The 14,108-nt window shown below is 49.2% G+C and overlaps 1 protein-coding gene across 2 annotated transcripts in view; it reads right to left on the bottom strand.

Moving 5' to 3' along the window:
- Nucleotides 1-363: 363 nt before the first annotated feature.
- The window catches only part of LOC119379531 (protease-associated domain-containing protein 1), a 150,533-nt gene continuing 136,788 nt past the window's right edge, over nucleotides 364-14,108 (bottom strand). For both annotated transcript variants that reach the window (XM_037648825.2, XM_037648826.2), the window contains one exon: nucleotides 364-658. In XM_037648825.2, coding sequence (XP_037504753.1) covers nucleotides 370-658 — 289 coding nt within the window. In that variant the 3' untranslated portion in view covers nucleotides 364-369. The remainder of the gene's footprint in view (nucleotides 659-14,108) is intronic.

Raw genomic sequence — 14,108 nt, 5'->3', positions numbered from 1 at the left:
TCATCTTTACCTGCGTCCTTGACCACCACAACCACGTGACACCATCTATATCACATAGAGTAGAGTTGCCATTTTTGTTGCACAAAAAATCAAGCATTTTAATTTCCTGCTTGCAGGACAGCATGCCTGAGACAGAGGCGGTGGATTAAACCAGCAACAACACTTGACAAACGATCTGGCAAGACGACGCACAGTGTGGTGAATTTTTCTCACGCGAATCTGCATGTGCTGCAGCACTCATCTGTCATCAAGCACGCATTTTAGAAGCACGACAACACTGTTCAGCTGTGGATGCCAAAAAGCCGAAGTCTTGTTTTTGGGCATCAATGACTTGGGCATTCACATGTCTGTTCAGCGGGGAGTTTATTGTCACCAGACAAGCCACGGCGGCTGACGCAGCCGGTGGGCAGGCACACCGCTCACGTTCACAGGGATGTTGATGAGCGCTCGGCGAAGGCCATGTGCCTCCAGGCCTCGGCGAATCATGTAGCCGTCCTTGCCCAGCAGGAAGGCCGCCGGTATGCTACAGTTCCGCCGCGTGCTGTCGTCCATCATGTCCACGTACTGGTCGTCGTTGCTCGGGTCGCTGTCGGCCACAATGACGGCCAGCGCTCCCTGGCGCCTCACCTCCACGCACTTGGTCAGGAACGAGCAGCCGCTGCAAAGAAATTCGTCAGCTCTCTCTCGGAATCCGGTCGAGGCCAATTTTGTCACCCGCTTTTCACCTGACTCTCTTCTAGTCTTTCAAGATTATACCTATCATTTTCTTGCATTACTTCACCACCTGCCGTAAATGCGTTGTTCATATCACTAGCTATTTTTAACCTTAAAAGACAAAAACTACGGAAATTATACTCTGCAATTCCTACTGCCAACAATCTTAAACACACGTGAAACAGATGCACTATACACTGCATCTTACAAAAAAATATTTTGTAAGATGCAGTGTATAGGCTTCTCGTTTTTGTTAGTGTGTATATTACACCAGTGGAGTATTCCACTTTTTATTGCAACTTGCATAGTTCTAGTCTTTAATGTAAGCGCGAATCTGTATGTATCATGTAATCTATCTTGATTGTTTTTCTACCACGCATGTAACATGTACTATGTTAGGCTTCGGGCGCACTCAAGCTACAGTTCTGTAGCCCTGTGGTCCTTTCTGTATGGAAAAAATAAAGACAACTTTATTTTCCATTCCATGGCTCACTGCGACGTCCTCAATTTAAGTTAAACAGTCTTCGTAAGCCTCCAGGTTTCTGCCCGAAGGTAAGTACCGGTAAGGTACAGCAGCTTGTCTTGAGGAATAGTGGTAAACTAGCATTATGATTTGAGAATGCCTGCCAAATGCGCTCCACCCCATTTTTATTCGTCTAGTACTTCACACTCACGGTTCGGATCTGCGGTCACTACCTGCCTACAGCAGGCGTATTCTTTTATGACTTCCAGTGCATGGCTACCTATCGCAGACAAAGGTCTGTTGGGTTTCAGGCTTCCATACTTATTTATTTATTTATTTATTTACAGGTTCTGCAGGCCTGTACTTAGGCCCAAGCAGGAGGGGCAACAACAACAAAAAAAGTACAATGTCACAGCACTTAATCAGACAACTTATAGTGCACTTGAACAACAGTGTTACGGCACAAAACAGTGAACAGAACACTCATGCGCAGCAGAAGTCAACTAACTACATTACTCGGGCACTGCGTATACACACCATATGGATACATCTTGACATTTCTTGACATTTCTTGATCAGATTTTTCGTCTCCTCTCCCAGGAGACGAAAAATCTCCTCTCCCAGGAGAGCCTCAGGGACTACAGGACTACAGCGCCCTGTCTAATGATCATATGCCTTGGAATTCTATTGCACACTCCGTAATTGTACTAGTCAGATAATCGTTCACTGCGTAAATGCTAAGGTCGGCTTCCTCGGCTTTAGCCGTGTATCTGTTCTGGAGCGAGATCCTGCGCTCATGTAGTACTTTACCTCACTCATTGATTGGCATCTTGAGTACCAGTTTCTTCGTTCCTTCCAACAGTCTAGGCGAATTCGAGACCTTACCATCTTATGGTCACTATGGTCATCGCACCTTGCCAAGCACTTCCACATCCTGCACGATGCCAGGGTGTGCGCACAGTGTGAAGCCTATTTTTATTGCGACAGTAATTATATGGACACTCTCGACGGGTTTCTGCCGTCGCCGTCATGTTCCGTATAATGTAAGAATGGCAGACTGGGCTTGTTGGTTTAACATATTTGAAGTTTTAAGGCGCGAATAAGACACGGACGAAGAATAGGAACACACACACGGAGCGCCACTTCCAACACAGATTTATTCCGAAAGAGCACAGAACATATACACCACGCGCGCCGTTGTCGTGCCTCAATGCGCAGTCGCATTCAAGTAGCATAACTCTTTTGGCGATAATGAAATGGAGGCAACGCTGACGCTTAGATCACCTCATTCGATTATTTTCTTAGCCTCAATAATTAGTCGTACTGATTTATCAGGACTTCGGCCGACTACCGCGCAGGCGCTAAAGTTCGGAACGCAATGACAATCCCGGCAATGTATCGTGAGGTGGCCCTCTCTGCCATTTCTGACATTATTATTATGCTGTCTTAGCCTGTCATTCAGGCACTGTTCGGTCTGGCCAACGTAACTTCTACCACACGACAAGAGGATCTCGTAGACCACGCCCTTCTGACAGCTTACATACTTCTTGTGGTTGATAATGCAGGCCGGAGCTTTCCTGAGCGAAAGGGTTAGTCATCTTACAGAGCCTGGAGAGTTTTAACGGGGCAGAGAAGACCACCTTTACATCAACATGATCGGCAATCTTTTTCAAATTATGGGATACGCGGTGTACATAAGGAATCACAGCAAGTTTGACATTGCTCTGGGGCGGCTCCTCACTTACGTGGCGGTTCCGCGACTTCCTCAACATCTTCTCCGCCACAGACACCAGAATGTGCTGTGGGTAGCCTGCCTCCTCAAGACGGTCAACCTGCTTGAGGAAACTGTCAGCTGCTCTGTGTGGGCAGGATTTCTTGAAAGCATTCAGCAGGCACATGTTGGTGATGCTACGTTTGACAAGCTTGGAATGGGACGAGCTAAAAGGCAGCAGTGGTTTGTTTGCACGTGGCTCATACTGCCAACATGCATGGTCAGTTGCTAAAGACAATCTTAGATCTAAAAATCTTATAGTCGAATCTACCGAAAGTTCGCGTGTCACTGTTAAGGGAGATAACACATGTCTAAAAGTTGTCAAGGTGTTTGTGACGACTTGGTCGGTGTCCATGAACTTTTTGTCCATGAGGACTAAAAAATCATCTACGAATCTAAACACCTTGATAACACCGCTACCTTCGAGAAGGCTAGAAATGGTCCTGCCAGCGCGAGCTAAAAACAAGTCACTTAAAAAAGGCGCTAAACAGGAACTTATACAAACGCCGCTCTTTTGCAGGTATAGGCGCGTGCATCACTGTTCTACCTGCGAGTAAAAGCGCGCGGGTGCGTGAGACGAACGCGGCTGAAGCGGAGATGAAATGAGCCGGCCATTTCCGTCGCAGTGAGGGCGCATGCGCTAAAATCACCCCGCGTGCGAGGCCTGCCTTCGATTGCTACTCAAGCAGAGAGGAAACGCCACGCCCGTCTTTCCTCGTGCGAAGCAGCATGGACGACGGGGCAGGGGGGGGGGGGGGGCTGGGTCGCTCGAGCAGCAAGTGTGAACTTTGAATATAAGGGCGCGGGTCCGAGCGCTATCTCGGAAGACATCACCAAACGGCTCGTATACGTGATGTGCCTCGCGTTCAGACAACCGACTGCACCGTTTCTCTTCCCTTACACCAGCGTTTTATAGCGGAGCTGCTAAAGCCGAGCTCAAACGGGCCAAACAGGAGACAAGTTCAAACTGTGTGAAGCAGACAACACGTGAGAACATAGAAACACGCCCACACGCTTCGTGTGCGAGCGTGTTTCTATGCTGTTTAAACTTGTCTGCTGGATCCATGAGCCCAACAACATGCCATACTGAAGCGTAGCGAAGGAGGGTGAGGAGGAGGGAAGAGAGTGAAGCATAGCATGGCCACGTACAGTGATGCTACCGAGGACTTCTGATTTGGAACAATATTTGGAACAGCAAAATTTTCATTTTGGAGATCTTTGGAACAGCAAAAATATCCACCATGGAGCACTTTGGAGCCGGTAATTATGCACCTCAGAGCACTCTGGAGCAGCTAATTTCACATCTTGGAGTACACTGGAGAAGCAAGTTTCATATACGTTCAAGCAAGCACCTGAATAATTATTATGGGACTCTTATGAACAGCAATATTTCGATTCATTGCAAATCTATGAAAAAAAATCATCTCAGGAGCACTCCTTATCTCACTCGACAATGCCCGAATAAGGGCGTCGTGCAGATAAGTGTTCTAGAACAACCTCTTCAACGATTATCTTCGACACTAGCAAATAAACAGAATACTGGATAAAAAAAATTGTACTTTATGAAATAGCACTCTAAATACATCTATGCTCATCGCCCCGCCCGTCTTTCGTAAGGATCATGAAGGGATGCCAGGGGAAAGGAGTGGGGGGAGGCTATGACACTCGAAGGGCGCAGTCGCGCGCTATCTCGAGGCACCAGGAAACGGCTTGTAAACTCTCAACGCTTACTTCGCGTTTAGAGAATTGACAGCACGAAAACCGCTTCAGTCCCTGGGGCAGCTGTATTCTCTTAAACCAGCGTTTTGTTGAGTTACGCGAGATCGAATTGAAAAGAGTTAGCTGTTGCTTCCATCGCATCTACTCGAGTCAAGCAAAGCGTCAAATCAAGCGAAAGCCAAGACGCCCTTGACTGAATTCCGAACGCGCGCCCCGCCGCTTATATACACACCGCCCGCGTTCGAGGGGGAGGAGGGAGAGACGGAGAGGAGGGAGGGAGGGAGAGGAGAGGCTTGCTGCCGGCACGAGATGAGCCGAGCATGCGCAGTAGGGGTGTGGACGGCGCCGCCGACGCCGCAGGTGCGACTAAGAAATGCTCCGCATTTAATAAAGGCCGTGATCTTTCCACCAGAGTTTTGCAGCGAGGATAGGCGATGAGCTGTGAGCGTCTCTATTGGGGTGGGGCAGTCACGTGGTGGCGCTCGTGCTGTCTCGATAGACAAGCGCGCTTACTTACGCCCAGCCGACCTTTCGTCCTATCGCTTTTACTTTTTAGTTGTGTCACTGCCGTGACACTTGGCACTTACTGTGCCGCGCACTCCAATCCGCGCGGCGTCTTTCGCACACATTCTGATGACGCTGTAGTGTCATAATCGAAGTTTCTCTTGCGTGGTGCTTCGTTACGAAGTCTGAAGAATGCAAGCTTGGGGGATTGCTTTGCGTCTAGTGGCTTTCACCCATCGGCGATTAGAAGGATCTCGTGAATGAAAGTTTAACTTACATGCACTAAGGTCAACCTATATGGAAATAATATTGCAACAGCTATAGCACTCCGGTACCGATGCTGGATCTAACGGAGCAAGCATTCACATAACAACCGCTATCTTGGCGTACGCCTCTTTTTCTTTTATTCAAACAGTTTTTTAAATCATAATTTGCAGATCATATTAGCAGATGTTCTTAGCTGTCCTTCTTTTCCATCCCATACATTACATATGATTCCATATACAGTGTTTTTTTTTTTCTGGTATGCTTACTGCAATACGCCTTTAACGTACTGCCAAGGTAAGCTCTCTGATTTATTCTTGCTTTTAACTGCTTGCGTAATTTCTGCTGTTGTGTACATACTTACAGCCCACTTACAATTACTGTTATATAAAGACGATGTTGAGAGCAAATATATTATAAACTGGGCGCGCCTGGCGTACAGGGTAACAAAAATTCTGCTTACTGCTAAGTAGAACTGCGAAACTGAGTTTCTATTATATTAACACAAACCATTAGGAGCCATTTTCACTATTTTAGCAAAGGTATTCGAGAAACATTGTTATACCAAATGCTCAGTTTTTCTCATGAGCGTGGCAACGAGCCATTTTACGCTATTTTTTTATAGGCACTGAATTTAATTCTCATAGCTATTAGGTGTTACCCGCCGCGGTGGTCTAGTGGTTATGGTGCTTGACTGCTGACCCGAAGGTCGCGGCGGCCGCATTCTGATGGAGGGAAAATGCTAGAGACGCGTGTGCTTGTATTAGATGCGAAGTATCTTATGGCGGAGTTCAATCCGGTGGTGGTGGTGGTGGTGTGCGGCCTGACCACCCTTACTGCGCATGCGCATACCCTCTCCACACACCCTCTCCCCTCCCCTCTCCACTTCCCCTCTCCCCACCCCCTCTTTCCACTTTCCTCTCGCCTCCCCCTCTCTCCTCCCTTTTCCACTCTTCCTCTGAAACGCGGGCTAGACATGCCGAAATTCTCTCCTGCGCAACGCCGCGATGAGCACCAGCGCATGCGCGTCCCCTCCCCCTCTCTCTCCTACGCTGCTCTTCTCTCGCACGCCTGCCGACTGCGTTCCCGCTCGCCCTGTGAAAATTAACGGCCAGGCTAGAGGGAAGACAAGACGCGCGTAGCGTTCCTCTTCGCGTTCCACGACGCGAGGTCGGTAGCATGCCCAAAGAACGCCAACGGAACGCGATCGTGCAAGTGCTCCGGCTTCGCATCGCCTCATGGTCCCCTTTAGCGGGAAATGGTGTAATTTTTTAGGTTTTAGAACCCCTGGTGGTCAAAATTTCCGGAGCCCTCCATTAAAGCGTCTCTCATAATCATATCGTGGCTTCGGGACGTCAAACGCAACAATTATTACTATTAGCTCTTGAAGGTGCTCCCTGCATCGTGTTTCTATGCTTATTCGCAGTGCTTGATACGCAACCGCTTTTTTATTCTATTTAGATGTATTTGTTTTCCTTGTGTAGGCTTCCTTAAATTCTATTACTGTTACTAATCACCAGGTAATCGGAGCTATAAGTGGCATTAGTCTGACTAGCGGTGGTGTCCTGTGGCGCTTTGTGCCACTGTACAATACGTCTGAATCGTTTCTGGGCGGCACATGTTCTCGGTGATGTGTACTTGTCCGGTGATCCGTTATTGCGAAAACCGTAATGCGTTTACGGGCAAGGTAGAACTCCACAGTGGTATTTGCACCATCGTGCGGAGGCTTCTTATTGAAGTTTTATGATTAAATGGCAACCCACTAGCTGGTCGGCAAGCAGAGCAGCGACTCCCATCAATTACAAAAGCGACGAGCAAAAACCTCTATTATCGAAGAGTATAAAGTGCTGTCATGTTAAGCAACTAAAGCAACGCCAGTAAGTTATTTCGGAATGGGACGAATATACCTTGAGCAAGAAGTACAAAACTTTTGAGATAATAACACACATTCATTCAAATGAAACAAAATTGGTCGCAGTTAATACACTTTCAAGCGAACATTTTCGTGCATATGCATTTACCGCTACATTAGACATATATATAATTACAAATTTGCGAATGTATCGACGTATCTTAATATACAATTGGAATTTATCGGATCAGATACAATCAGTGTTGTAATATCTTGTATCTGTATCTCGAATACTTCTAGCCTGAGTATCTTGTATTGTATCGCGATACAATTTCAAGGTATCTTTGCCCAGCCCTGGGTATAACATTAAAACCTGTTGCTATCCCATTGAGGGCTTCGCCCTTATGCGAAAATGTGATTTTTGTTTAACCGCCAGCTATTGACCCTCGAAAGCGAGGGGCAGACCTGAAACATGGAGTAGCCGCTTCACAGTGGGTCTTCCGACACCAGGGCCGTCAGCGACGGGCCTGCTACTGACAGCTGCGCATATTAAAACCGAATTGCGGCTGCTCCGACCAAAAGGCATGCTTTTCTTAATGAGATGACACTTTTGAAGAGCAAGCAAAAAAATCACGCCATATCCACGAAGTGAATCATGATTGAGGAGCTGGCTCGGAGATAATCTGGTAAACCGCGAATGCTCCGTACAATTCCTCTACTGTCATATAAAGACATAACGCGTTGTTGTAGTAGCGATTGTGGTCAGGTTGTTGTCGAACCACAAGCGGTCGCAGACCTTGCAGCTGTAGCCCAACGTGTGGTCAAGAAAATCGCGCTTGAAGCGCGCGTCGGCGCCACCAACTTCAGGTAGCGGCCGCCTTAGGCGCTTGGCCTCTGCATGCCGCGCCCGTACCTCTTCGAGGATCTGTTGCCGCCGCTTCCGCGCTGCTTCGGCTTCGAAGGCTTGTATCTCGGGGTCCGCACGGCGCTGACGTCTCTCTGCGGCCTCGCGAGCTCTCACCGTAGGGTCTTGGCAGCGAGCCCGCGTTGCTGCTGCCTTGCGAGCCCTCCGCTCCGCCGCCTTGTGTTCTTCGTTCATATTATTAGTATCGAATCCCACTGCCGGAGTGGAGCGGGTGCCGCACGCTACAGTTGGCTATGCTATATGTGGTTTTGCCTGCGTTATTATCATCATCAAGGCGCTCGGAGAACAAGAGAAAGAAGACGTCTCTTTCGCGCGCGCGTGCGCGCGCTACAGTTGGCTATGCTATATGTGGTTTTGCCTGCGTTAATATCATCAAGGCGCTGGAAGAACAAGAGGAAGAAGACGTCTTTCGCGCGAGCGTGCGCATGCTACAGTCGGCTATGCTACATGTGGTTTTGCCTGCGTTATTATCATCATGAAGGCGCTCGAAGAACAAGAGGAAGAAGATTGTTTGACATTTTGACCGCACAAAAAAGACGAGGACAGAGGGAGGTACGACGACACGGGCGGTGTCGTCGTACCTCCCTCTGTCCTCGTAGTAAGCACCAACTAGGCCAAACGCAAGTTCTCCTGAAGAGGAAGAAGACTTCTCTTTCGCGCGAGCTGCGCCTGTAGGGGTCGCCTCTGGTACTAGGGTTACGCTTACGGCGCGGGACCTTGCCCCAGCTTAAGAACCTGGCGAGCCAGCTCCTAAAAATTTTAATTGGGACCCCAGCACTCACGAGCTCGAAAAGGCAGGGCCTTTTGGGGGTATTTACCGCAAGAGCGATTACAAACCCGGATGTGCTGGTGGAAGGAATTAATAATATCTGGGGTTTCACGTCCCGAAACCACGATATGATTATGAGGGACGCCGTAGTGGAGGGCTCCGGAAATTTCGATCACCTGGGGTTCTTTAACGTGCACCTAAATCTAAGTAGACGGGCCTCGAACATATTTGACTCCATCGAAAATGCAGCCGCCGCGGCCGGGATTCGATCCCGCGACCTTCGGGTGGAAGGAATTACGAAAAAGATCTTCTGGATGAAGATCCATGGATAAATATATTTGAGGAAAACTATCAACGCGTTGCCACCGTACACGTGCTCATTCATGGACGCGAAGCACGGAAAATTCCATATTGTTCCATACGTCTATTGCTAGCGTTCCCAGATTTCATTCCCCGAGTGACAGACATTCTGGAGGCATGCATGTGGCTATTAGTGAACATCATTGCTTTAATTACGTGCCGTGTGACGCTAGAAACGAGCTATCAGAGGCGTTTCTGAAACAGGCGACGCCTGCCGATGAATCGCCGCCACACTTTCATGCTACCTATTGGCCTAGACGTCTCGAGCCTCTGCGGAGAGCACGTTTTGCCGTCGAGCCGACTTGCACAACAGAAGCTGTGTCGGCACCGTGCATGGCATCGCGGCCTACCAGGGACGCACGTGCTAGCACTGTTTATTCAGCGGAATAATTTTTGGTCCGTGGTTGTGACTTTGGCGGCCCCAAAATCAAGCTGCACATGTTTTCACGCGCCGGCGTTACGATCGCTGGTGACAGACGCCCCCAAACCTGAGACTCTGGCGCAGTAAATCTTCACGATAAACGGCAGCGCACACCGGGTTAAGACAGATACACAAAACACGAAAAAAAGAACGACACTAGCGCTGGCTTAAATTCAGCGCTAGTGTCGTCCTTTTTTTCGTGTTTTGTGTATCTGTGTTAACTGGTGTGCGCTGCCGTTTACCGTGAATATGACCAACCAACTAGCCCACAAGTACATTTTAAGCAGTAAATCTAATATGAGCGCAGGAGTGGCATCACTGAATTTAGCCCAGTTTCGGTTTCTGCATTTGGCTCTTTTGTTTGAAAGTCTGAAAAATCCGGCAGATCCCACGCACTGTGGGAATCGATGTAATGCGAAGCAGCCAGCAAAGAGCTGCACACATCGCTTTGTTTATTTTTCAGCCAAATGAAATAATTCATGCCATGACATCTAGTTCACCATATATCGCATGTTTGCCATACACGCGTGCATGCACAATGTGGTATATACCATGCCAATGTAACGTATATTCTGGTATATAAACTGCATGACCGGTCATTCATGTTCATCACGCACTCCTGTCATGCCATACCAATTTTGGTATATATCCGCTTATCTAAACGGCCGGAAGCGCACCATAACAGTGTCATGTACAGTGAAACCTCGTCAATACGTACCTGCCGGGAGCGCGGCATAACTACGCACTAAACGGTAGTACGCATTAAACACCAAGTACAAATTTGCATCTCCTAGCGTACGCCATCGCCGCCAGCAAATTAATAGAGTGCCACAGCAAATATTGCCTAAAGTACCCACCGCAAAGCCTTTTCTTTCTTTTTGCCAAAGTGGAGAAAAGATCCTGGCACACTCGCACGACCGCCCGATAGCGCGCAGTGGCGACGCCGAAGAGCATTTCGAAACTATTGCAGGGTCCGGGATACGCGGTCAACGCAGTGACCGACATAGCGACAGAACGGACAGTGTCTGCTTTCCGCGGTATATGTGCATGCGTCTAACCGCGATTTGCTACTAAACGAAAACTGACACAGTTCCAGTGAAACGCGGTACGGCTGCGTGGAGCCGATCGTCTCCCGACTAGTTGCGTGCAGCGCGTCGCCTACTCGGCTCACGCCGTCACTACTGGGCCACTTGCTGTGCCGCACGCGCGCATTTATCGTGGGAATGTTGTTCGTACCCACTTCGCTCCAGATCGTGCACAGATGCGGCGAGTAGCTTGTTCGGTTAACGCAGCGATGACGAGCTTCATGCAAGCGATGCGCACTCCGCAATGCTCTAGCGGTCCTGGCAGCGGACGGAGGTGCGTTGGGTGGTCGCCTAATAAAAGCGTGCAGTATGGTTACAACCGCGCTACGCTTGCTGTATCGTACACGTGCGTTTAGTGTGATAGCGTTAATGCAGCGAGGTTTCTCGCCGCCCGCGACCCGCAACGCTAACTACGCAACAGCGATCTGCTTTCGCTTCTACAAAGCGGTGCGCGCCTGATGACGGCTTAGCAGCGTTTGCTGTCGGGCTAGTTGGTACATGGCTGAAGTTCTTCGATCCTGCCCGAGCATTTGCGCCATCAATTCAACTTCAGCCTTGAAGATGGCCGCGCACAACGAAGCGTCAGCGATCGGCGACCCAGCGCGTTCAGGTTGTCGCCTAATAAAAGCGTGTGGTAGGCTTAAAAAGTAGCGCTGCGCCGCACGCGTGCCCGAGCAGATAGCTGAAGATACTTATTGTGATAAGGTTGTCGGCGATAAGTCATGTCGGCGCGTTCGTCGGTGGCCGCCACCTCGCCTTCGTTCTTTCCCGATGCTTACCCGCAAAGGCGTCGACGCAATCGCGCGGAAGTCGGAATCGGGGATCGACTGGTCTGCGCACTTCTCAAAAAGGCGGAAGACCTTTGGCGGCACATTCTGGCGTCGGGAAGTTGAGCGGCGCAGTAAAATTTTATGGCACAAAAAGTTGTCGCGGTACGCAGGGTACGCACTAACCGGTAGGCACAGGGCGAACCACTACGGCTTATGCGGTCAGCGAATGCATTGAGCTCTATGGGACTCGGTCGGGGATTCGTCGCAACTACGTTTTAACCGTTAGTACGTTTAAAGCGGGTACGTATTAGCGAGGTTTGACTGTTATACCATACATGACATACATAATTCGCATGTTAGGACCTGTCATTTATGTTCGTCATACAGTCACATCGCACAATACCAATTTTGTGTATATCATGCGAGCGAAACGGCCGCGAGCGCATCATGAGCGTGGCATGTAAATCATGTCACACATGACTTACCTGCCAAGATTTTCATGTTACCACCTCTCATTTACGTTCGTCATACAGGCGCGTCGCGCAAAACCAATTTTGGCGTATATCAAGCTATGTGAAACGCCCGCGAATGCACCATGAGCGTGGCATGTAAATCATGACATGCATGTCATGGTTTTCATGTTACCACCTGTTATTCATGTTCTTCATACAGTCACATCGCGCAATACCAATTTTGGTGCATATAAATCTAGCGAAACGGCCGCGAGCGCACCATGAGCGTGCCATGTAAATCATGTCATACATGACACGCGTGCCATGATTTTCATGTTACCACCTCTAATTTGCGTTCGTCGTACAGTCGCGTCGCGCAATAGACGTCAGACTCTGGAGTTTCCAAGATGTATGGCGCCACCTGTCGGAGAAGTATTGAGTAGTGCATAGACCGACTCTCTCGCATAGTTTGCTATGGGACCAGGTGCAACTAGCGAGTGCGAAACAACGATTGAGCTTAATGTCGCGTGTGTTTGCGCATTTAGCACTCAGAACGAGAGCTGTGAATTGCTCTCCGCTAGTCGGACGCGCCACCGAACCGTCGTGAAGTGCTTGCTGGATAATTCGCCTAAACGACGGCGAAAACAGCAGCAGACGAGAGCCCTCCGCACGCTACGAAGAAACTCCGCAAAAGACGCACTGTTGCGTTGTGAATTGCCACGGACGTAAAAGACTGAGTTTTACCGATTTCCATAGTTGTCGTACGAAGAAGAAAGGCGAGAGCGCTGGATACGGGCCGTTGCGAGCGTGTTCGGTAAGCGAAGTACCCGCGTTCTCCACAGCCGGTGGCATGAATGTGTGGCTCTGCTGTTGTTTTGCGTAGCCCTGATGCAAAACCGTGGTAACCTTGACTGTGAAGCGCAGCAGAGGCTCTGACCGCGGTGCTTGTCGTGTAACACGAAGTGAGCAGCTAGAGGCAGATTGGAGACGCGTGATACGCACACCGCGACGAGTTGGTCGTCACAACACAGCATCGCAGACGTATGTACATTTTGAAGGCTCAGAGTTCTGGTTCTAACTAGCTAACACGACGTGCGTCATACAAGTAAATCGCAGAATGTTGGTCGTGACCCCCTTCAGGCTTCAGGTTTGTTTCGCCCGTGTCCTCCGCGGTTGCCGTAGCTATCTCGAAGGCCACGGTTAAGACGACCATCAAGAGACCATTTGAGGATGCGTAATAAAACACTCCTATGCACAGGAAGCGAGAGATGAATTAAGGGAGAATGCAACTGAAAAGGCGAAAATCGCCGGGGCCATTCGCCCCTGATGAACCGAGTTTTGTACCACTGATCGTAAGATGCATAGCTAAGTAAATTGATCGTGTATGTAGGTACTTTATCGCTGTGGCATACGTATATACCCGATTTTAACGCATATAGGCTCTAGAGAACGGATGTCGGAGGGCTTGCCTCGAACTCGGTGTCGTGTGATGCTCGCTTGTACTTGCGAGTTGCAGCGCGCGGGAATAACTAAAACTTATTTTGTTGTACTCGCAGTTCGCTTTGATCAGCTTCCTTTGTTTCTGAAGCGTGGATTGGCGGAAGAAGGTTTCCAGGTCCTTGATTTTCAGGAAACCGCGCCTCGACACCAACGAAAGAGGAGGGTTATATTGCGGCCTATGCACATTCGCTTGCGGGCGGCTCTCTTTGCACTACCCAGTTAGGGCCAGGGCTACGATGAGGGCGCTGGTGGCGGTGTTTTTCGCAGCGCCGCCTGGGCAGAGTCTGACGTCTATACGAATTTTGGTGTATATCAAGCCAGCGAAACGGCCGCGAATGCACCGTGAGCGTGGCATGTAAAGCATGACATGCATGTCATGGTTTTCATATTACCACCTGTTATTCATGTTCTTCATACAGTCACATCGCGCGATACCAATTTTGGTGTATATCAACCTAGCGAAACGGCCGCGAGTGCGTCATGAGCGTGGCATGTAAATCATGACGTGCATGACACGCGTGTCATGAGTTTCATGTTAC

Source organism: Rhipicephalus sanguineus, chromosome 1 (genome assembly GCF_013339695.2).
Source record: "Rhipicephalus sanguineus isolate Rsan-2018 chromosome 1, BIME_Rsan_1.4, whole genome shotgun sequence".
In the NCBI taxonomy this organism is placed as follows: Eukaryota; Metazoa; Arthropoda; class Arachnida; order Ixodida; family Ixodidae; genus Rhipicephalus; species Rhipicephalus sanguineus.
This window is presented reverse-complemented; position numbering and strand designations above follow the sequence as displayed.